The sequence below is a fragment of the Macrobrachium nipponense genome, chromosome 21, assembly GCF_015104395.2.
Source record: "Macrobrachium nipponense isolate FS-2020 chromosome 21, ASM1510439v2, whole genome shotgun sequence".
Taxonomy (NCBI): Eukaryota; Metazoa; Arthropoda; class Malacostraca; order Decapoda; family Palaemonidae; genus Macrobrachium; species Macrobrachium nipponense.
Genome location: NC_087212.1, coordinates 57,448,171 through 57,472,480, shown reverse-complemented (window position 1 = coordinate 57,472,480; position 24,310 = coordinate 57,448,171). Strand labels below are relative to the sequence as shown.

At 40.5% G+C, this 24,310-nt stretch overlaps 2 protein-coding genes across 5 annotated transcripts in view; one reads left to right on the top strand and one right to left on the bottom strand.

Moving 5' to 3' along the window:
- Positions 1–2,417, bottom strand: part of LOC135198051 (protein crumbs-like) — a 199,131-nt gene extending 196,714 nt beyond the window's left edge. For all 3 annotated transcript variants that reach the window (XM_064225443.1, XM_064225441.1, XM_064225442.1), the window contains exon 1: positions 2,283–2,417. In XM_064225443.1, coding sequence (XP_064081513.1) covers positions 2,283–2,304 — 22 coding nt within the window. In that variant the 5' untranslated portion in view covers positions 2,305–2,417. The remainder of the gene's footprint in view (positions 1–2,282) is intronic.
- Positions 2,418–10,705: 8,288 nt separating this feature from the next.
- Positions 10,706–24,310, top strand: part of LOC135198050 (zinc finger matrin-type protein 2-like) — a 46,084-nt gene continuing 32,479 nt past the window's right edge. The window contains exons 1-3 of one of the 2 annotated variants that reach the window (XM_064225439.1): positions 10,706–10,858; positions 13,732–13,934; positions 15,357–15,447. In XM_064225439.1, coding sequence (XP_064081509.1) covers positions 13,908–13,934; positions 15,357–15,447 — 118 coding nt within the window. In that variant the 5' untranslated portion in view covers positions 10,706–10,858; positions 13,732–13,907. Of the gene's footprint in view, positions 10,863–13,731; positions 13,935–15,356; positions 15,448–24,310 lie in introns of both variants that reach the window. The other variant, XM_064225440.1, reaches the window with a different exon arrangement.

Here is a 24,310-nt window from a genome sequence, read left to right as displayed (position 1 = left end):
TTGCATTGCTATATAACCCTTATAAACGGTCTGTAGAAAATCAGTCTGAGTCTTTCAAAAAAGGAAATAAATAAATAAATAAAAACACACAAAAGTAGGGTTTATGGAACAAATTCATGTACGGTAACAGAAAAAACAGCAATGAGAAAAAGAGAGAATCCAAAACTTCCCTCGTATTCTTGAGAGCATCCCTTACTGGCTGGTTCGCTGTCTGTGTGCCTTTCAATGGAAATACCTCCAGGAAACCGAAGGCGATAGTGAGCACCTGCTATTCCATTGTAGGCAAAACAATTGAAGTTCGACTGCAGTTGAAATTCCGATCATTGAGCTGGATTGTATTCCCTGATTTTATTTCAATCAGGCATTACTAAACAGAGACTATCCGGCAATCTAAGTTATTTATTTCGACCAACTACTACCAACCTCAATCATCTCTTATCAGCGACCAGTAAAACAAAACAAAAAAAAGAAACACATTTTAGCGCAATAAAATTAACTAAAAAATTCCTTCGATGCATGGATACATAATCGATTCGTGATCGCCATGAATATCAGACTGCAGTCAGTTTTAAAGGAGTGGTCAAAACACATTCAAATAATGACTCGTAGAGAATACAAATAAGACTAGTGCGCGGATTTTCATTGTGTGATCCACAGCTGCACTGAGGACTCAACTTTTCTAGGACGGTTGCAAGTAATAAATATTCACTCCCGTAAACTGATATGTTACTTTATCCACTGCAATGGAAGTTACTTGTATAGAATATAAACTAACCATAAAAAAATTCAAATTGAGTACAGGGCATTGCCATCTAGTAATTGTAGCTTTCATAAGCATCAAAGTACATTAATGAAAAAATTAGACAACTGCAGTTATCAAACGGCATGAAATAGAGATCGCAAAAGTCCTCGAAACACAGCTTTTTGAAGTTCTACAATACCCACTGGGGTATTTACAATACTTATGAAAAAAAAATCCACAGTACCGACCATAGACGATTTTAACTGCTTTTCTTGCTTTTAATACACAAAAATGTAATGATTACAGATGCCTCCTGGGACACATACCACATGGTTACCGACGCTACACATGTATGAACATGAATGTTTCTAATTAATGGGGCATAAATACAACGAGGTTGGGAGGGGGAGGGGGTGGGGGGCATTTGACCGCCTAAACTTATCTTGGGCTTATGTTATCAACACAAACAAAGACTCATCCTCCTCAACAGGAATCACGGAAATTAAAAACTGAAGAGGAATTTAATCAATAAGACAGCAAGCTATGGCCGACAAACTAACAAAATAGGCCTGAATAAGCGAACGTTGGATTCCACATTTAACGACGTTAATTGCATAATAATATATGAAAATAGCCTGAACATTCGTGCCGTACAGGCATCATGTAAGCCAGCCAAACGAACATGGAATTCAGGAATAATTTGTTGACGATATAGACCTAAGGTATTTGCAACATCCGTTTACTTGCTCAACAGGTCAAGCTAGTCTGCATATTAAACCATCACGGTCAACAATGATGAATATTATTTCGCCAGATCATATAAAGAAAAAAAATACCAAGCATAGACCCTTTAACTAAATATGTAAAAAAAAAAAAGTGACCTCATTTGACCTGGGGGCGAAGAGGTGAGGCGAAAGAAGTTTGGTAGGGGCATCATAATATTCGAACTGCCCACCACGCTTCAAAGCCCCATACCCAGGTAAATGTGCACTCATACCTTCCACTGAACGCTAGGAGAGGTTTATCTTGTTCTGTCAAAGTAAATTCATATTATTTTCCCTTTCATTTAACACCTCTAAACCTTCACAAACGCAATGGCCAAATCAACAAAACTGAATCATGCACGGGTGGTCTGTAGCGTGATCAGACATCGAAATATCTTGGAATACTCAAAACATTGTTTCAAGGCATGAAACATCTTAAAGACAAATCAAGTTTAGCTAAGCCTATGCCTTAACTTCGTTACCATAAAACAATTTTCATTCTTGCTCGCACAAAATTTCGAAACCACTAAGCTATGCTAGACCTGGCTAAAGGATGCACCGTTCCAAAAAGAAAAATCTGTTTAACACACTTGGTAAATAAGACAAATTATACCCATTCGTTCCTCGTACTACCGTTTCCTCCCGCCCATCTCGAAACCACCTGGCTGATTCACCTCAGCGGCGTCTGGTTTACCTGTACAGGTAAACTTACCTTTTTTAATTTTCAAAGATACTGAAAGAAAAACGTTACTGTGTAAAATGATTCCAGTACTTACCTAAAACTATGTGACGCTCCATTGAGATCTGTTTTGAACTAAAAATAACAAAACTTTAAAAGCATTTAAAAACACATGCCGTCTAGCGTTAAAACGTCTCCGGTCATCTCACTACACAGGTCCACCACACACTGACTTCACTAAACTTCTCCTCACCTGACCCAGTTGGCGTTGTTTCCGCGAGGTGGCAGCACAACACAGTCGTTCAACCTGCTTCAAAGAAAACGGCCCTTGTTTTTTAGGGAAGACTAAAAGTTTATTAATTAGCACTCTCATTGCCATCTACAATTATAACTAATACAGACAGAATACAAATATATATCTCTCATAATCATGTCAAATAGCCAAATTTAATCTTCATCCATAGAATTTAATGCATTTTACTGATGATCTCAAAAGCAAAACGTAAACTTCCACAGGGAATACACGTTTTGGTACTTCAAGTTCATCTATTGTGTGCCTACTCCTAAACATATTTTCACTAGATGAAAAACAATTTGTGGATCTGATTGAACTTGCTTTAATTTCCTTCCTTTTACCATACATTCGGCTATCCAGTGCTTAAGACGGAGTAAAACAAGGTCTATTTGTAAAACAGGATTAATCCTGGATATAAAGGAGTTGGGAACTTGGGATATAGCATATCCAGAAAAGGTAAAACTGGAAGAAAACCCCGCAGTTGCACTAAAATAGAAATGTTGGATTCGCTGGACATCAAAACTGAAAAAGGAAGCGGGAATGGCGGTGAAGTAAAACGCTTAAAAAGTGGAAGCGGTTCTTTTCGTTAGAAAGGCCTGCTACTCTAAAAATCTTGTTTTTACCGGTTGCATTGGAGCCATAAAGCCGGTTCCAGCACGAGTCTGGCTCAACCTGCAACAATACCAAACAACAATCACTCCGATTCTTGAAAAATGGAACCCATTTAACTGAATGTACTCTGGGGACGATAATCCCAACGTCCCTCCAATCAAAAGGCGGAGGGTAAACATATTAACCCAGAGGGATTATCGAGTGCCTTCTGGAATCTTCATTAACCGTTCCTTTCGTACTTCTTTTAATCCACAGGTCAGTTCTGTCCAGTATTTGGGGTTCACCACTTCCGAGACGAGATAATGAGTCACTCCTTTACGAATTGTACCTAACTGTACGGCAAGGTCGGAGGTGATTGATCGGCATATAAGAAGCACAGGGATAAAAAAAAACAATCTTTTATCTTATTTTATATAATATATATATAATATATATATATATATTATATATATATAATACCATTACATACATACATAATACATACATACATACATAGTACATACATACATCACATACATACATACATACATCATATACTCATACTACTACATACTACATACATACATACATACAGTATACGTCACACATAGCTATTTTTCGCTGTGCATTGCCATTATGGAACGTGGTTACATTAATGAAATAAGCGGGGAAAAAAAAAGATAACTGGTCAGCCGTTATCTTCATTGATATTTTGTTAAAGCTGATCCTGGTTCACTGGGAACCTTCCTTTGCACCGTAATGTTAACCTGTTTATTATCTTGTACCTACTGGATCTTTTCGACTGTTCTTCACTTTGTATTCTGCACTGTAAATTATTGAGTCACCACACATGACTAAAATATCAATAGAGTGTTCAGACTGAATTAAACATATATAATATATATATATATAGATATATTAATATATATATATATATATATATATATATATATATATATATATACATTTGTTTGGATCTAGGCCTAGTAATGAGAACGTTTCGAAAATGTGAAGAAATCGAGAATTAAGAGGGCATTGCGGTTGACAGAATTACACACACATATTATATATACGTGTATATATATAAGTGTGTGTGTGTGTGTGTAATTCTGTCAACCGCAGTGCCCTCTAATTAATTCTCGATTTCTTCACATTCTCGAAACGTTCTCGTTACTATAAACAGAAACGATGGAGATCTGCAATTGGCCTTTCGACTTCTTGTCTGCTAAGTAAAGGACAAGAAGTCGAGGGGCCTTGCAGATCTCTATCGTATCTCTTTCCTTCGTGGATTTTGTCTTTATTTATATATTCATCACATTCCATATTTTCGTGATCCAGTTATACACCAAACCAACACCACAAATTTATATATATATATATATAATATATATATATATATTTTAATATAGATTATATTATTATATTCATAATTTAGTATATATATATTATATTATTATATTTCAGTATATATATATATATATATATATATATATATTACATATATATATATTATATATATAATATTGTATATATATATCTTTATATATATATATATATAAATATGTAGTATGTTATATATATATTATTTATATATATATATATATAGATATGATATATACATATATATATATATATATATATATAGATATATATATATAAATACATACATCGAGCTACAATATCCTTTAATATCTAATTCGCTCTACCTCGGAATTAATATATTTTCATATATGCTTCCACTGACGTCCTGGATTTGAAAGGCTTCTTAGGTTCGCGCCTGGGACCAGGCAAATCTATTATCGTGTATTAAAAACCCCTTCGGTTAAGCATATATGAAAATATATTAATTCCGAGGTAGAGCGAATTAGATATTAAAGGACATTGTAGCTCGATGTATGTATATGAATCACGGTAATGTGATATGACTCATCTATATATATATATATATCATATATATATATTATATATAGATATATATATATACGTATATATATATATATATATATATATATATTATATATATATATTAGAGAGAGAGAGAGAGAGAGAGAGAGAGAGAGAGAGAATATGCAGAAGTCGGGAGAAGGCCACACTGAAAGGTCATAGCCCGGTTTTAATCCATTATTATTCATAAACATGGGGTAAGAGCATTAAAATGTTAGGCTAACAGTAGGGTGCAAGGAACCAGGATGTTAAAACCTTCAACTTTTACTAAGATCTTTGTAACTTTACGGAAATAAGAAACCCGCTCGTTTCTTGAATTTATCTCCTCTTGACGAAAACACGGGGAAACCTTTTCATTACAACTAAAACCAATTTCTAACAGACCATCGATATAACCCACAGTAATGAGATCAGCAAAGTAAAATCTTTGATGGATGGAGTATAGAGTTTAGGCCAAAGGTTCAATCGCTTAGACTTATGAGGTCATTGAGCGCTGGAAAGGAAACAGGGTAAATAGGTTCGGAAGGTGTAACTCGAGGAAAACCTTGCAGTTGCACCGTGAAATAATTGTTAGGAGAGAGTGATCAGCAAGATGGAAGAAAGATTCTATTAATGAAGGTGCAGTAAAAGGGATGAAAGGGACGTTGCAAAGAACCGTTAGTAATGCCTACAGTGCACCCACGAGATGCACTCTTGGCAACAATCCCCTACTCGGCTTAAAATCTTGGACTCAGACTTATTGAGGTTAACAAACCTTCACATATTTCTCCGGTGTTTCCAAATTGTCAAATTACGTAAGTAACTTACTATCACTGGATGTTGGTTTAATTATTACATTCTGAATTAATCAAGGCCAATGCAGTAGAGGTCAGACGGAGAAGAGATTATCGGTGACTCGCCTTCCAGAGTGGGCCACAATCACCCCACGCCGACACAACATTCCCACCTGACCCTTTTAAGTGACCCGTGGCCGACAAACACAACGTTTTTCTGGAGATGAGGCCCACGAAATTTGTCTCGGCCGTTTCTCTCCGACTGACCTGTACTATATTGGCCTTGGAATTAATATACAAGCTTAGTATGTGCGTACATTGTGGCCAACTGCAGAAAACCTATACAGGTATTTGAGATAATGCAAGGGAATTGCATAAATGTAGCATTCTAACAAAATAGATTGAACAAAAAAGGAATATAGTTGTAAGAAAAGGCTAAAAGTCGACATTTTTCTCTTAAAATCCCAATTTCGATGTAGGTTTCTTTTCTCCTTTAAATTATTAATGAAATGTACATTTACTTCCGAGTAGACAATCTATAACGCCGCTGATTGGGCATGTTTCTAATCTATTCAAAGCTCTCAAAGTACTTGACGAATGGATAAAATGATAAGATTTCTCATTATTTTAGTTCAAACATTGTTCAATGCAATTGGAGTGATTTAAAATTTAACAGTGAAAACTACACACCTGCAGAAGACTACTTGTGTAATTAGTATTTGGAGAAATGATTGCAAAACCAGTCATTCGAGTTTAATATGATTCATATGCTGATGCAAACGATATTTCAAAATGATCCTTTGACACCACTGGCTGCGGGCCTCCATGGCTCTTTGCCGCCGCTACAAGAGGCTTCCAACGACTACGGTCTTGCGCAAAATCCCACCAATCCCGTGGACCATCCACTCCAAGCTTTGTCATGTCCCTTTTTATGTTATCAGACCATCTCATGCGGGGTCTTCCCTGAGGTCGTCTCCCCTCTTGTTGTCCTCTAGTAATCTGGCTTATCAGTCTATCCTCACGAGCACTGGCCACATGCCCTGCCCACCTCAGGCTTTGAGCCATAATTGTCCTTGTTATCACTGTCATTTCCCCCAGTTCATTATTATGCCTTCTTCTCCATTGCCCCATCTCCGCATCAAAGACCGGTCCACATACCCTCCTCAAGATTCCGTTCTCAAACACTTCCAACCTTCGTTCCAGATCATTTGTCAGCCTCCAGGTTTCACAACTATACGTTAACACGGGTCTAATAAGGGTTGTATAGGCCTTCACCCTTGTTCTCCTCGTTAAGATATTGCTATTGAGAACTTTGGCTAAATCCCAACTACATCTGGCTGCCGCTGTTATTCTTAGTTTTACCTCTTCCTTTACTCCATTTTCAGTTGTAACTGTTGATCCAAGGTATTTGAAATTCTCGACAGCTTCCAACTCCATGTTTCCACACCTGATGTTACCCAGTATCCTCTCTTGCCTTGAAACTTTCAAGATTTTTGTTTTAGCTTCTTTATTTCCAGGCCAACTTGATTTGCAGCTTCTCCAAAAATCCTTATCTTTTTATCAATTTCCTGAATGTTTTCACCACAAAAGTCAATATCATCTGCAGCATTCCTAATGACATTTGGTACCTTTGGAGAATGAATAGTAAAACAACTTCGTAGAATCTACATTAATATTAGTAAATAAATTAAACTAACTTGAAACTGAGTTTATGGAAAAGCAGACATAGTAACCCAAACAAGCCGGGCCATTTATAAAGCAAAGTTGCAGGGACGGCGTCTACGAGCGCTCTTTAAGCAAAAGGCCTCGTAGTTTTTGGAAAACACAGGCTTTGTAGAATTAATGCCTCATACATCTTTTGTAGGTGAAAGTTATCACATATGATACAGATATGACACAAATTCCCACTCGACAGTCTTAGCCTAGCTTATGAGGTTGTGAGCTATTATTATTATTATTATTATTATAATTTTATTTTTTATTTTTTCTATCACAGTCCTCCAATTCGACTGGGTGGTATTTATAGTGTGGGGTTCCGGGTTGTATCCTGCCTCCTTAGGAGTCCATCACTTTTCTTCCTATGTGCGCCGTTTCTAGGATCACACTCTTCTGCATGAGTCCTGGAGCTACTTCAGCGTCTAGTTTTTCTAGATTCCTTTTCAGGGATCTTGGGATCGTGCCTAGTGCTCCTATGATTATGGGTACGATTTCCACTGGCATATCCCATATTCTTCTTATTTCTATTTTCAGATCTTGATACTTATCCATTTCTTCCCACTCTTTCTCTTCAACTCTGGTGTCCCATGGTATTGCGACATCAATGAGTGATACTTTCTTCTTGACTTTGTCAATCAACGTCACGTCTGGTCTATTTGCACGTATCACCCTATCCGTTCTGATACCATAGTCCCAGAGGATCTTTGCCTGATCGTTTTCTATCACTCCCTCTGGTTGGTGCTCGTACCACTTATTACTGCAAGGTAGCTGATGTTTCTTGCACAGGCTCCAGTGGAGGGCTTTTGCCACTGAATCATGCCTCTTTTTGTACTGGTTCTGTGCAAGTGCCCGGCATTCGCTTGCTATGTGGTTTATGGTTTCATTTTTCGTATTGCACTTCCTACATATGGGAGAGATGTTATTTACGTCTATCGTTCTTTGAATATATCTGGTTCTGGTTCTTAGGGCCTGATCTTGTGCCGCTGTTATCATTCCTTCAGTTTCCTTCTTTAGCTCTCCCCTCTGTAGCCATTGCCATGTGTCATCGCTGGCTAGTTCTTTAGTCTGTCTCATGTATTGTCCGTGCATTGGTTTGTTGTGCCAGTCCTCTGTTCTGTCTGTCATTCTCCTGTCTCTGTATATTTCTGGGTCTTCGTCTACTTTTATTAGTCCTTCTTCCCATGCACTCTTTAGCCACTCGTCTTCACTGGTTTTCAGATATTGCCCCAGTGCTCTGTTTTCGATGTTGACGCAGTCCTCTATACTTAGTAGTCCTCTCCCTCCTTCCTTTCGTGTTATGTATAGTCTGTCCGTATTTGCTCTTGGGTGTAGTGCTTTGTGTATTGTCATATGTTTCCTGGTTTTCTGATATATGCTGCAGAGTTCTGCCTTCTTCCATTCCTCTATTCCTGCGCTGTATCTGATTACTGGCTCTGCCCATGTGTTTATGGCTTTTATCATATTTCCGGCGTTGAGTTTTGACTTGAGTATCGCCTTGAGTCTCTGCATATATTCTTTCCTGATCGTGTCCTTCATCTCTTGGTGTTTTATATCCCCTCCTTCCATTATTCCCAGGTATTTGTATCCTGTCTCATCTATGTGTTTGATGTTGCTCCCATCTGGTAGCAACATTATTATCATTATTATTATTATTATTATTAATTATTATTATTATTATTATTATTATTATTATGATTATTATTTTATTATTATTATTAATTATATTATTATTTTATTATTATTATTTTATTATTATTATTATTATTATTATTATTATTATTATTGTTGTTGTTGTTGTTGTTGTTGTTGTTGTTGTTGTTGTTGTTGTTGTTGTTGTTGTTATTACAGGCCAAACTGCAACCCTAGTTGATAAAGTAGAATATTACAAGCCTAAGAGCCAGAATAGGAAAAACAACTCCACTGAAGAGAAGGAAATTGAAATGTAAAGAATAAACCTTGAAAGAGAAATAACAAAGCTAAATAAGATTTAAGAAAATTAATAAATAAGATAAATGGCAAAGTAAAATAAACTGGATTTACAATAAATACGCAATGAAACCAGACATTCAACTCAATTCAGCAAAAAAAAAAAAAAAAAAAAAAGTTGAACTTTTGAAGTTCAAACGGTTCAACTGCAAGACTTGGTCGTTCATGCCATAATTCGTCACAACAGGAATGAAATTTCTATTCTAGTGCATTACAAAAGGAAAGGCGAAACTGTTAAGATGAACTGCACATCTATTATTATGTGGCGGATGGCACGGTCTACGAAGATCTGAATGCAAAGGAAGATCAGAATTAAGAAATACTGCAGACACAGATTTGAGCATCTGGCCTCGAATTATAATGTTTTTACTGTACAAAGATAAAATTCTTTGCTCATCATCTGTGGTTCAAAATCTTACAAAGCATTTACGATGAGCCAATTGAACAACGGTGCAAGAGAGTAATATTAACAGACTAATATATAGCATTTAGGCCAAAGGCCATGCACTGGTAGCCTACCTATGAGGCCATTTAGCAATGAAACGGAAATTGGCAGTGAAAGGGTTGAAAGGTGTAACAGGAGGAAAACCTCGCAGTCGCACTATGACTCAATTGTTAGGAGATGGTGGAAAGTAAGATAAGAGAAAGAGAATATGAAAGGAGGCACAATAAAGGGAACGAAAGGGGTCGCAGCTAGGGGTTGAAGGCACGCTGCCAAGGACCTTAAGTAATGCCTAAGGTTCTTTGCAGCGTACCTTCGGCTCCTAGCTGCTACCAATTTCATGCTGCCAAGTACCTTAAGTAATGCCTAAGGTTCTTTGCAGCGTGCCTTCGGCTCCTAGCTACTACCCATTTCATGTTATTAATGATCAGAGACAATAATGACAGAACTGAAGTTTTCGTAGAGTGATTCCATATGTAAAGCAATTCTGAATACTAAACCAGGGAATAATAATGAAGACATGAAAGAATGAATAAATTGAAATATTTCCTCAGGATACACAGGTTAGCAAAATTATTAAGATTTTTTCTGTACATCGACTTTTTGTGCAGTTTAAAAAAGAGATAACCGGGAAATTGTAATTTACGAAGAGAGGGTAGTTAAGGAAAAACAGAGCAAAATAAGAATGGAATAATCTGGAAATAGCCATTTAACGAAGAGATGGTAGCAAGAGGAAAAACAGGCCAAAACAAAAAAGAAATAACCGGGAAAAAGTCATTTACGAAGAGGAACTACATACATATAAAGTAAACAGAAATAAGCCGAATTAATGACGAGCCGTTACAAAATATAATCCTCACCCTGACCTGCATAGACCGCAAGTACTACTACTACTACAAACAACAACAACATCACAAATAACGCAAGTAGGTATTGTAACATTCATTTACTTTTCTGCAAATTTAGGGTACACGTAGGCAGGGGTAATTCTAGACAATAGCTCCGCCACTAATAATTTTGATATTTTTTTCTGATGAATTTACTTAACTAGTGCTTTATCTAAAGCTGACCTTCTTTTGAGGAGGAACAGTATTTTTACCCTATTTGTTAACCTTTCCAATCTTGGGGGACCCCCAGTGGGAAACCGGGGTTTTTGGGTGGGGAATGAATTAAAAAACCCGTTTTAACATACACATAATGACACATGTAGAATTAGCAATAAACAAGGCCACCAGCTAACCTAAACAAACCACCTAACCTAACCTAACCTATAGGTACTACCTAGGTATACTCTATCGGCTCCTTCTTGGCGATTTGGGCGTGGCCCCTACGTTCCCAAATGTACTTCTCTCGAATTTTTAAAGGCCTACCCTTCCCATTTACCCCTTTAAATCCGTGCGTCTGTCAAGGAGGTTTACCCTCCTTGGTGTTTGTTAATGTCTCATGGGAGCAGTATACTTCTGGGGGTTCCCTATTGCCTCGGCACTCCTTCAAAAATATTTCCATTCTTCCAGGTCTCTGTTTTTCATATACATCTAATTAAATCTCTTTTAGGACCTTTCTTGTGATCATCACAAGCCACTGAACTTCCGCACTTTTAATTTACTTGTTTTTGTGTTAATTTACTGTTAATGTACTGTATGTATATATATATATATATATATATATATATATATATATATATATATATATATATAGTATATATATATAATATATATATATATAGATATATATAATATATATATATATATATATATATATATATATAATATATATAAAATATATAATATATATAATCTATAGAAATATATATAATATATACATATATATATATATATATATATATTATATATATGTATATATATAAAGATATATATATATATAATATAAATATATATATATATACTATATAATATATATACATATATATATAATTATATATCTATATATATATATATATAGAGAGAGAGAGAGAGAGAGAGAGAGAGAGACGAGAGAGAGAGAGAGAGAGAGAGAGCGGCATAAATATACAAGTGAAATTATCGGCAGCTATTCAATTTATCATCTTTATATAATATACTCCCTCGTTTCTTTCCATTAAGAGTAATCATAACATTTTTCTATTCTTATATCTTCATAAGGTTTTGTCAAAACAAATAAATGATTATTTGGGTCATAAATGTCATATAGTGATAATAATAGACAGGAATGACAAGACTATATTATATAGATAATATTACTGCACGTTATAAATACAAAACTTTTAAGAAACAATTCGTTATATATATAAGTAAATTAATTTTGGGAACTGAAAAGAATATTTGCATTAAGAATGGTACCAGCCCAGCATGAAAGACAATTAAGCGACGACTACCTTTCCCAGTAGGGGGTTTTGTCCCAGTTGTTTGACGTCTTCATGCCCTAAGGTCAGCTTAACACCTGAGAGAAGAACTGGCAGCGCTGCAAAATATTTTTGCCAAGTTTAAGAAAAAACGTGTTGTTTTTCTGTTGTTAAAAGCCAGATGAAGATGAAGAGAGGTGCAGTAAAATTTTTGCAAAGGGAACTTGACCTAAGTTAAAAAGAATGGAAAATCAAAGAGGTAGTGAGGGTAGGTACGCTTTGATCACACGTACAAAACACTGAGATGACAGGCAGATCAAGACCCAGAGCAAGACTTGTAAAACTCAACAATGAGAGAGAAAAGTGGAGCATAGCCTATTAAAAAGTGCTAAACTGCTAAAGAAAGCAAAGAAGGAAATATACAAGAAAATATCTACAGTACCAGACATGACTGCCAAAGAAAGAGAAACAGACAGGATATTAAGATGAGAATTAAAGAATAAGCAGAAAAACAAAGAGGAAAGATGTATACATTAGTAAGGGGGAGTTGAAGAGAAGGGAAAACTTTCAGCTGATCAGAATGCTCTAAAAAAGACATCTCAGAGAACTGTAGATAGAAACAATAGTCTTTAGTAGTGTAAATAATTTAGAGGTAAGAAACTATAAAATCTCTAGAAATGTAAATAATTCACATAAAGGTAAACAGCTAAAAGAAATAATAAAAATAATAAACAATGGGACAGAAAACCATGGAAGAAAGAAAAGAATAACAAGACAACATAAAGACTACAGAAAATATAAAGAAAACATAAGAGAAGAAATCTGGTATGACAATACTGAAAAACAATGCTGACTATAGCAGATTCATATCAACCTTGTATCTGATGTCTAGGCCAGTCCCTTACGACACTCCTGATTGGTTGTTGATAAGCCAATCACATGGCTGGAAACTCTCAGTCTCTCAAGAGAGTTCATATAGGCAGGATGTATGCTCCACCTCTCCTGAGGGATACTTTTGAAAGACGTATCCCTCAGGAGGTGGGACATACATCCTGTCTATGTGAACTCTCGAGAGAGGCTGAGTTTCCAGCCCAGAGATTGGCTTATCAACAGCCAATCAGGAGCATCCTAAGGGATTGGCCTAGACATCAGATGTACGGTTGATGTGAATCTACTATAGTAGGGTTAGACTAGGCACACTAGGATTAAATGATGGAAATAGACTAAAAGGAGAAGGTACAAAATTTTTGTGCTGTGAGGAAAAAGATGAAAAGTTAAAACATTTATTACTCTACTGCCCAGCATATAATGGGATTGAAAATAGAGTTAGTATTTTTGTGCAGCATCATATCAGGAAAATAAAGAGAAATTGATAGCTAATGTAATTTTATTTGCAGATCTACTAAGGGTGGAAGTTGAAAATTTGAAAGAATTTATAAAAGAATTATGTCATTGCAGAGAGAAAACAACTTAAACACAAAGGAGGTATAATACAAGTAAGGGAGCCGTTTCAAAGGCAAATCCTGCCCACTGCCACTACTACAACAAGCCAGGCTTCTCGAGAAGTCTAACAACTAGAGTCTAACAACCAAATTGAAGAGAAAATAGCCTAACGTCATCGCCGTCAGAGCAAGATGGCGTCTTCTGGGTCAGGCTCCTCGGTATGATATCAATTAAATGTTTTAGGTTAGACTATTACCCTGTAGCAAAAGGCTAGGGTTAGCCTGGTTAGGTTAGACTATTAAGCTATACTAATCTGTAGTGTAAGGCTAGGCTAAAGTTTGCCTAGTTAGTTTAAGAGTAGCTTAAGGCTAGGTAAGGGTAAGTATCAGTATAATTACCTAATGGGTGCAGTGTTTAGCACACCACTTAACAAACAACAACAAGCAAAAGGAGGTCAATATTACAGGCGCTGCCTGGGGGAACCAGGCCACGGTAATATTCTTCAGGTTTACCAATATAATTTTGTTTGCTAATTAATATAGAAAAAGGTTATATACTTAATACATTGTAAGTGAGAGCATTCGCGAAATTTACCGAGACAGTGTGATAAATTTGCTATCTTTAATTTATGCTATTATGTTCACCCTTTCCAAGAGGCTGGTACTCAACATAGCAAAAGCTCCACAGGTTGCTGCATTTAGTACCAGCCCCTTGGGTATGAACCCGCGAGTGGAGTAATGCCATCAGTGCACCTCACACAGTACACTGTAGGCATTACTTAAGTTTCTTTTCAGCATCCCTTATTCTGCCTCTCTTTATAGTCTCTTTCTTCCGTCTTACTTTCTTCGACTCTCTCTATCAATTGTTCCATTGTACAACTGTGAGATATTCCTTCTGTAACTCTTTTAAAACCTTTTTACTCTCAATTTTCCTTTCACTGCTGAATGACCTCATGTTATGTCCCAACGCTTGGCCTTTGGCCTAAATTTTATATTGCAATTCCCTTAGGGATGAAAACAAACACTTAAACAATAAGCAATAAATGCTACTTAGCAGGTTTTGACCCACAGAAATGGCCTAAGGTTCACAACTCTGCTGGGTAAAACTGACAACTACTACTGTGGCCCATTTCTCATCAGACACCGACTGAAATATTGATCGCAAATTGCTTATATGTTTGTCTTTTGCTTATACTATTTATCATATTTACAGTCTTTTGCTATTGGTGAAAACTATTCAGTTATTTGTTTATTGAATTGTTTCCTTCAGTAATTTTTCCCAATCAAGCATAATAATGCACATGTTGTGAGTAAGTGGTTTTTAGTGGTTGCAGATCTTTCCTGATTAAAAATTTTTTTGAAATTTGGAGTAGTTAGGAATAGCTATCTGATTAATTGCTTAAGAATATTTTTATTTCTTATAAAACTTACGTAGAATTATAGCAATGATTGTCTTTAACTTGAAAAATTGGTAGATTTAAAAATTTTTAATTGAACATATATTTATTATTACGTATAGCTAATGATTAATTTTGTATCCTTTTTTATGTGCTACAGTGCAGGATTTTGTAGATTACAGAGTATGTTTATTGTTATGGAAAGTGTTTCATTTATTGCATCTAATTGCTATTCTTTTTCTAGTCGGCAACAGAGTTCAGAAGAAAGTGGGACCGAGATGAGTATGAATCGCTTGCTCAGCAACGTATACGTGCTGAACGTGATGTTGCACAAGGTTTGTATGTCAAGTTTGAAAATAGCATTTTTCTTTTTACAATATAATTTGTTCATGAAACTTACCTGTCAGATATATATATAGCTGTATTTTCCGAAGTCCGACAGAAATTAAAAAACTTACGACACACGTAGTGGGAGTCAGGTGGTTAGTACCCATTCCCGCCGCTGGGAGGCGGGTATCAGGAACCATTCCCATTTTCTATTCATAATTTTTCTGTCGCCGGTGTTGTAAACACAGTTTTCAGCACCTCCGTCTTGAATTTAGGAAACTTGGCTACTTTAGTACCCCTTTTTGATTTTTTGGTATCTTGACTTTTGGATCGGTGGCTAGGCACACGTTAATTGTGGATTTGATTGATTTTGGCTTGATTTCTCTTTAAATAAGATGTCTGGTTCTAGTTCGGCTAGCGCCAGGTTTTGTACCAAGAGTGATTATAGAGGTAGGCTATTGAAAGCATCGGTAGACCCTCATACTTTGTGTAAGAGTTGCAGGGAGCATGATTGTATGTATGAAAGTCGCTGCAAGGAATGTGAGTGTCTTTCTGATTCTGGATGGAGAGCGTATGAGTCCTATCTTCGTAAGCTTGAACGGGATAGGTTAAGGAGGTCTTCCTCCAGGAGCGTTTCAGGTAAACGTCAGGAAGTTCATGTTTCTCCTACTAACCCTCCTTTAATCACTACTCCTAACCCTGTAGTGTTGCCTTCGGGCCCTGAAACAGTGTCTGTGGAGGGTAATACCCTTACTCTTATCTTAGAGTCGATTCGTAATTTAGAATCTAAAGTGCTCGCCTTAGAAGGCAAAAGTGAAGGTGCAAAGTGCAGTGACAGTGCTCCTTCGTGTGTGGAGGGTGCGTCAGATCGGCCCCATTTCGCCTCTAGGCCTAGACCGCTGCCGGACTCCCAGGTTTCAGGGAGAGGGCATGTCGAAAGCCGCAGGAGGGTTACGGGGAACGCCCACCGATCTGACGTGCCTTCGGCAGTAACTGTTGACGCTACCCAGACTGACAACGGAGCGTGCCCCGTGGCCACGTCTCCCTCAAAGGAGTTTTTCTCTTTCTTTCAGAGGCTTCCTCCCCGCAAACCAAGGTAAGGGGTGGAGCTCTCAGTTCTGTTTCACCCGCCCGCGAAAAGGAGCGTTCGGTCGGGGATTGGTGACCGCTTCACCGTCCAGTTTTTGCTCTCGAGGCGGCGGTCTTAGCCGCGAGAGTATGTTCGCAGCCTTCCCGCCACAGAAGAAACGTAAGGAGTCATCGGATGATGACTTTGTTGAGCGCCCCAGTCACTCCCGAGCGCGTTCTACGGCAGTTCCTGGGAGAAGGAAGAAGGCGTCCCCTCGCCCCTCGCCTTCTCACAGGATCAGCCCGTCACCTGCAAGGAATCCTCTCCTACTGAGAAGATCCTGCGCTCTTTGCAGCAACAACTTGCTGATGCTCTTTCTAAGAAAGGGACGCAACCACGTCCCCGGAGAAAGGATGACCATCTTCCTGTGAAGAGATCTAGAAGGTTTCCCTCTGCTTCTCCTCGCTCGTCTGTCTCTCCACTTTCTTCGCCTGCTAGAGTTCGTGCGATTCCCCAGCGGCTCTCTAGAGGACGTGAAGAGGAATTTTCACGCTATGCGCATGAAGCGGTATTACCCGCTCGTAAACTTGCTGTGCGAGATCTCGAGATTTGCGTGGACGCATCGGTGCAAGTTCAGGATCTTGACGCTCGGTCGGAAGCCAAGCGAGCGCCAGTGGCATCTAAGAGTGCACCGGCGGAAGCAGAGCGCGCGAGATGTTAAGCGCGCTTTAGTGAACGTCATACGCACGCCAGTGGACGCCAAGCGTGCGCCAGCGGACGCCAGCAGCGCGCGGGTGGACGCCAATCCCGCGCTAGTAGCAGCCAGGCGAGCGCCAGTGGACGCCAGGTGTGCGCCAGTGGACGCCAGGTGTGCGCCAGTGGACGCCAGGTGTGCGCCAGCGGACGCTCGGGTGGACGAGGATGTGGATTTTCGTCGTCACCCACCTGTTGATGAGACTTTGCAAGTTACTTCGGGTCTTAGAGAGACAACCGGAGTTTCTATTAAGGAGTCAGCTTTGCGTTCCACTTCACAGCAACGCTCCTCTTGGAAACTTAGACCAGATGGTCTTAGTTCAGCCTTACTTCCTCCGACTTCACCTGTGTCGGAAGCAGAGGTTAGCGACGCTTCGGTTGAAGTTGATGATGAGAAACCTTTGGCGGCGGTCTCTTCTGACTACCAGGTATTGACCCGCCTTCTTCAATCGGAGTTTGGAGATACTTTTCATCCGGAAGCTCCTCGCTCTCCTCCCTCGCAACTTTCTTCTTCCAAGATCAACAAGGTCTCGGCATTTGTCAGAATGAAGAAGTCCCTTTCGACTAAGAGGGCTCTTCGTAAAGTCCATGACTGGATGGAGAAAAGGAAGTCTCAGGGAAAGACTTCTTTTGCCCTGCCACCTTCGAGACTTAGTGGGAAAGCTGGCATTTGGTACGAGACGGGAGAAGACGTAGGTATTAGACTTCCCTCGTCAGCCCAAGGAGACTTCGCAAGCATTGTGGATGCCTCGAGGAGGTCTCACCTGTCCTCTTCGAAAGTTTCGTGGTCTACTACGGAAATGGACCACCACCTTAAAGGCCTCTTTCGGACGTTAGAGGTCTTTAACTTTCTAGATTGGTGTCTGGGAGTTCTGGATGCCAAGTCTAGGAGTTCCGACTCGATTAGTCTGGGGGAGTTGTCCAGCGTAATTTCGTGTATAGACAAGGCCGTCAGAGATGGTTCGGAGGAGCTTACAGCTCACTTTTGCACAGGGCTCTTGAAGAAGAGATCCCTGTTTTGCAATTTTACAGCTAAATCTGTCTCTCCGTCACAAAAGGCAGATTTGCTCTTCGCTCCTTTTTCGGATCATCTCTTCCCCCAGGCTATGGTAAAAGACATTGCTACCAGCCTACAGGAGAAGGCCACGCAAGATCTCCTCGCACAATCTTCAAGGAGACCTGCGGTTCCTTCGTCCTCGGGAGTTTCGATTCTCAAGAAATCGAAGCCCTTTCGAGGTAGTTCTTCCTCGAGACCAGCCCCTCGAGGAAGAGGCACTTCCAGAGGCAGAGCCACGGCGCTTGCCAAGAACAAGAAGTGAAACAGAAGTCCTTCAGTCACCGGTTGGAGCCAGGCTTCAGCTTTTTGCGCAAGCCTGGAAGAGAGAAGTGCGGACAAATGGCTACCTTGGAACATCTTAAAGAAGGGTTACCGGATCCCGTTCCTGAAACCACCTCCGCTGTCTACGACACCCAGGGACATGTCACCTTCCTATCGGGGAGAAAAGCAACAAGTGCTTTACGATCTGCTAGATCAGATGATCGTGAAACACGCCGTAGAACAGGTCTCCGACCTGAATTCCCCCGGATTTTACAACAGACTGTTCCTGGTGCCAAAGCAGTCGGGGGAATGGCGACCGGTACTCGATGTCAGCAACCTGAACCTCTTTGTCATGAAGCAGAGGTTCAAGATGGAGACACCTCAGTCAGTGATGGGAGCCTTAAGACGGGGGATTGGATGGCTTCACTAGATCTCCAGGACGCGTATTTCCACGTCCCCATCCACCCCCAGTCGAGGAAATACCTGCGGTTTGTCCTGAAAGGAAAAGTGTTTCAATTCAGGGCTCTCTGCTTCGGACTCAGCACTGCTCCGATGGTATTCACCCTACTGATGAAGAACATTGCGAGGTGGCTTCATCTTTCCAAAGTCAGGATCTCTCTCTACCTGGACGACTGGCTCATACGAGCCTCCTGGAGGACCTTCACACGACCTTGTCTTTAACGAAGTCCCTGGGTCTTCTGGTGAACCTCGAAAAGTCACATCTGACCCCTTCTCAGTCTTTAGTCTATCTGGGGATTCAGATGGACTCAGTGGCTTTTCGGGCTTTTCCGTCCCAGGGGCGACAACTAGATTGCCTAAGCAAAGTGTCAACCTTTCTGGGGAAAGAATCATGCTCGGTGAGGGAATGGATGAGTCTGCTGGTGACCATTTCCTCACTGGAGAAGTTTGTTTCCCTAGGGAGGTTGCACCTCAGACCTCTTCAATTCTTCCTGTCGGACAATTGGAAGCACCAAAACAATTTGGAATCGATTCTGGTGTTATCGGAAGAGGTAAAGGAACATCTAAGATGGTGGACCGACCCTTTGAAGCTCGCAGAGGGTCTTTCCCTCAAGCTTCAGAGCCCCGACCTAGTGTTGTTTTCCGAGCGTCTTCCGCGGGGGTGGGGAGCAACAACTGGGGGGGGGAGGAAGTGTCAGGCACCTGGAGAGAGGAACAGGTGTCCTGGCACATGAACCTCAAGGAGCTGGCAGCAGTTCATCTGGCGCTCCAGTTCTTTCAGAACGAAGTCTCTGGCAATGTGGTGCAGATCAACTCGGACAACACCACAGCCCTGGCATACCTCAAGAAACAGGGAGGAACCCACTCTCGATCCCTGTTCTTCCTTGCAAAAGAGATCCTGTTATGGGCGAAGGCACACGACGTCTCTATCCTGACGAGATTCGTATCAGGAGTAGAAAACGTCCGTGCAGATCTGCTCAGTCGGCAAGGTCAACTTCTGCCGACTGAGTGGACCCTTACATCAGGAAGTATGCCAGAGGTTGTGGAAGTTATGGGGATGTCCTCTCGTAGACATCTTCGCAACTTCCAGGACAACGAGACTCCCGCTGTACTGCTCACCAGTTCTAGACCCAGGAGCAGTAGCAGTAGACGCCCTTCTTTGGGACTGGACGGGAGATAGGGACGTTATATTGCCTTTTCCCCGTTCAAGATCCTAGGGGAAGTAATAAGGAAATTCGCGGCATCAGAGGGAGCGAGGATGACTCTCATCGCCCCCTTCTGGCCAGCGACTGACTGGTTCACAGAGGTCATGTCTTTTCTAGTAGACTTTCCGAGGACTCTGCCTCCAAGGATAGATCTACTCAAACAGCCCCACTTCGAGAGGTATCACAAAAACCTCCCCGCTCTGAGTCTGACTGCGTTCAGACTATCCAGAAGTTGGCCAGAGCGAGGGGTTTTTCAAGACCTGTGGCTAAAGCGATCGCAACGGCAAGGAGACCTTCTTCTATTGCCGTATACCAATCCAAGTGGGCTGTTTTTCGGAGCTGGTGCAGGAAGAAAGGCATTTCCTCCACCTCTACCTCTGTGAGCCAGATCGCAGACTTCCTTCTCTACTTGAGGAATGAAGTTCGCTTAGCGGTGCCTACGATAAAAGGCTACAGAAGTGTGCTTTCTGTAGTCTTTAGGCATAGAGGGCTGGACTTAGCCAATAACAGAGACCTTCATGATCTCCTGAGGTCTTTCGAGACTTCGAAGGTATCTCAACCAAGAGTTCCTTCTTGGAACTTAGACATTGTTCTAAAGTTTTTGATGTCCAGTAATTTTGAACCGCTCAACTTAGCTTCGCTTAGAAACCTTACAAGGAAGACACTTTTTCTAACTGCTCTGGCGACGGCGAAGAGAGTTAGTGAGATCCAGGCAATAAGCAAGCATGTTGGGTTTAAGAACTCTGATGCAGTTTGTTCTTTAAGCGCCCTATGTTCTTAGCAAAGAACGAAAATCCTTCCAACCCTTGGCCCAAGACATTTGAAATCAAGGGTTTGACAGAGATCGTGGGTAGTGAGCCAGAGAGAGTCCTGTGCCCTGTCAGGGCTCTGAAATTCTATTTAGACAGAACGAAGGAATGTAGAGGACCTTCGGGCAACTTGTGGTGCTCTGTTAAGAAGCCTGATCTTCCCATGTCAAAGAACGCGCTTCCTTTCTTCTTGAGAGACACCATTAAGGAAGCTCATTCCACATGTAGTGATAGTGACATGAAGCTTTTAAAGGTGAATGCCCACGAGGTGAGGGCTATTTCGACCTCGATAGCCTTTCACAGAAATATGGCACTCAGTGATATTTTGAGTGCCACATATTGGCGGAGCAACTCTGTGTTCGCTTCACACTACCTGCGGGAGGTGAAAGCGACATACGAACATTGCTCGTCGCTTGGACCATACGTTGCTGCAGACACTGTTTTGGGGGCAGGAGGTAGCACTCATCCTTTCCTTTAGTGGTTAGGTGAGCTTTTAATTGTGTGTGATTTTTGGTTGTGGGGTCGACAGCCCGAGGCGGATCTCCCTTCTTTAGTCTAGTTTAGTGGGATACCTTTGGTAGACTAGGCCAGGTGGTTTTTTACTTCGTTGCCCTCATTGTATGGTCAATGGTCTAGTCACATCGTGGTCACGCCCCCGTTGACAGATCATCTGGAGTGCACCAGCTTATAGGTCTCTACCTCGCTGGCAACTCTAGTAGCACAAGCAAGACTTATGTGGCAGTAACCACTAAGCCAGCTATGCTAACAGGTAAGGAACCAAGATATCAATTATCTGCATGTATATGTTTCCTAAAATTCTATTCTGTCTCTTCCCACCACCAAAGGTGGGATTCAGCTATATATATATCTGACAGGTAAGTTTCATGAACAAAATGATATTGTAATGATACAATAAAGTTTGTTCATACTTACCTGGCAGATATATATAATTTAAGTACCCACCCACCTCCCCTCAGGAGACAGTGGAAATAAAATTATGAATAGAAAATGGGAATGGTTCCTGATACCCGCCTCCCAGCGGCGGGAATGGGTACTAACCACCTGACTCCCACTACGTGTGTCGTAAGTTTTTTAATTTCTGTCGGACTTCGGAAAATACAGCTATATATATATCTGCCAGGTAAGTATGAACAAACTTTATTGTATCATTACAATATCATTTTTTGGAGTGAATCTTGCATCTTATGGTAGGTGTAGTCCTGGCATCAGGTGAAAGGATAGTGGTGAGAGAAAAATGATATTTTAATGATAAAATAAGGTTTCACATATACTTACCAAACAATTACATTAGCTATACGCTTTCTTACCTAGCAGTCAAAAATTCAAATTCCTGGTGGCGGTAGCAGCGCTGCCATTGTTTGTGTAGGTGATACAGATCCCGCCCACGTTCGGGAATACCTGGTACTGCTGAGCTTTAGACTTCAATTCGTTGAGCCGCAACGTCCATCTGTGGGGAGGAGGGAGGGCTCTGATTATGTAATTGTTTGGTAAGTATATGTGAAACCTTATTTTATAATTAAAATATCATTTTCACATAAGTGACTTACCAAACAATTACATTAGCTGACTCCACATTACCCGGAAGGTGGGTATATGGACAGCTTTATGAACAAAAACAACAGTCATGTGCTCACATTATATATAATGTCTGCAGTACCTTACCTTGGGAGAGAGCAGCTACAGGTAGATACTGCCTCTGGTCGGCGCTCTCATCACATGTAGGAGACGTGGGAGTAAAGACCAGGGTCATCCCTACTAATGGTGGGATTTTTGCAATCATGGAAGTTCACCGATGATTGACAAAAACAACAATAATTTACCCTTGCCCTGGCCGAAAAGACCAGATAAAAACCACACAAAACCATCACCTACACTAAAAACCATTTGCTGGTACCCTTAACCAGATATAAGAACTGGTGGGTACTTCAGGTACATGTACCCCCAGGCTTCCCACAAACTCAAAAAATCTCAAATTCAAGGCAAGGAGATAGTAGAGGGAAAAAACCGAGTCCCCCTATGCTTCCTCTCCCAACACCATTCCTGCTACTGACAACGGTCCCAATCTAAAGCAGTTTTCGTAAGTAGTTTCTACCTCCTTCAAATAGTGCGATGCAAACACCGATTTTGACCTCCAGAATGTAGTTTGCATAATGGAGGATAGAGACATATTCTGTCTGAAAGCCAAAAACGTTGCTACTGCACGAATCTCATGCGTCTTCACTTTCAGCACCCTAAGAGCATGTTCCTGAGTTTGGGCATGCGCTTCTCGGATCAAATTCCTCAGGAAAAAGGACATTGCATTCTTTGAAAGAGGCCGAGACGGGTCTTTCACCGAGCACCAGAGTCGGCTCGACTCTCCTCTCACAGTTTCTGTCCTAGTCAGGTAGTGTCTGATGGCTCTGACCGGACACAATGTACGTTCCTCATCTTCCGACCCGACCAAATCCGTTAGGTTCTTTATCTTGAAAGAACGGGGCCAAGGATTCAAAGGATCCTCAGTTTTAGCAAGAAAGTCTTACATAAGAGCAAACTGCATTGCCCTGGGCAAAACCCACTTCTTTACTCATCGCCTGCAACTTGCTTACTCTTCCTGCTGTGGCTAAGGCGACTAGGAATAGTGTCTTCCTAGTTACGTCCCTCAAGGTTGCAGAATTCAACGGTTTGAATTGGGGGCTGTTGAGCCACCTTAAAACTACATCCACGTTCCATTCCACTTCTTCAGGCTTGAAAATCTTGGAGGAACTAAAGGATCTGATCAGGTTACTGATGTCCTGATTTGACAAAATGTCGAGGCCTCTATGCTTGAAAACCGATGAAAGCATGGCCCTATATCCTTTAATAGTTGAAGTGGCCAACTTCTTGGTGTCCTTCAGAAATAACAAAAATTTCTGTTATAGATGTCTCAGAAGAAGAGATGCTATGTCGTCTGCACTTTACCTAAAAACTCTCCACTTGGACTGGTAGAGCTTGGCAGAAGAGCTTCTCCTGCAGCTAGCAATAGCCTCTGATGCCCTTCGCGAAAACCCTTTTGCTCTGACCAGGTTCCTGACAGTCTGAATCCTGTCAGGGCCAGAGCGGACAACCCTTGGTGATATCGGTTGAAATGGGGTTGTCTGAGAAGCGATGGATTTTGTGGAAGTAGTCTGGGAAAATCCACTAGCAGATTGAGAAGGTTCGGGAACCACTCTTTCCTGGGCCAGAATAGCGCTACTAGGGTCATTGTCACATTCTGGTGCG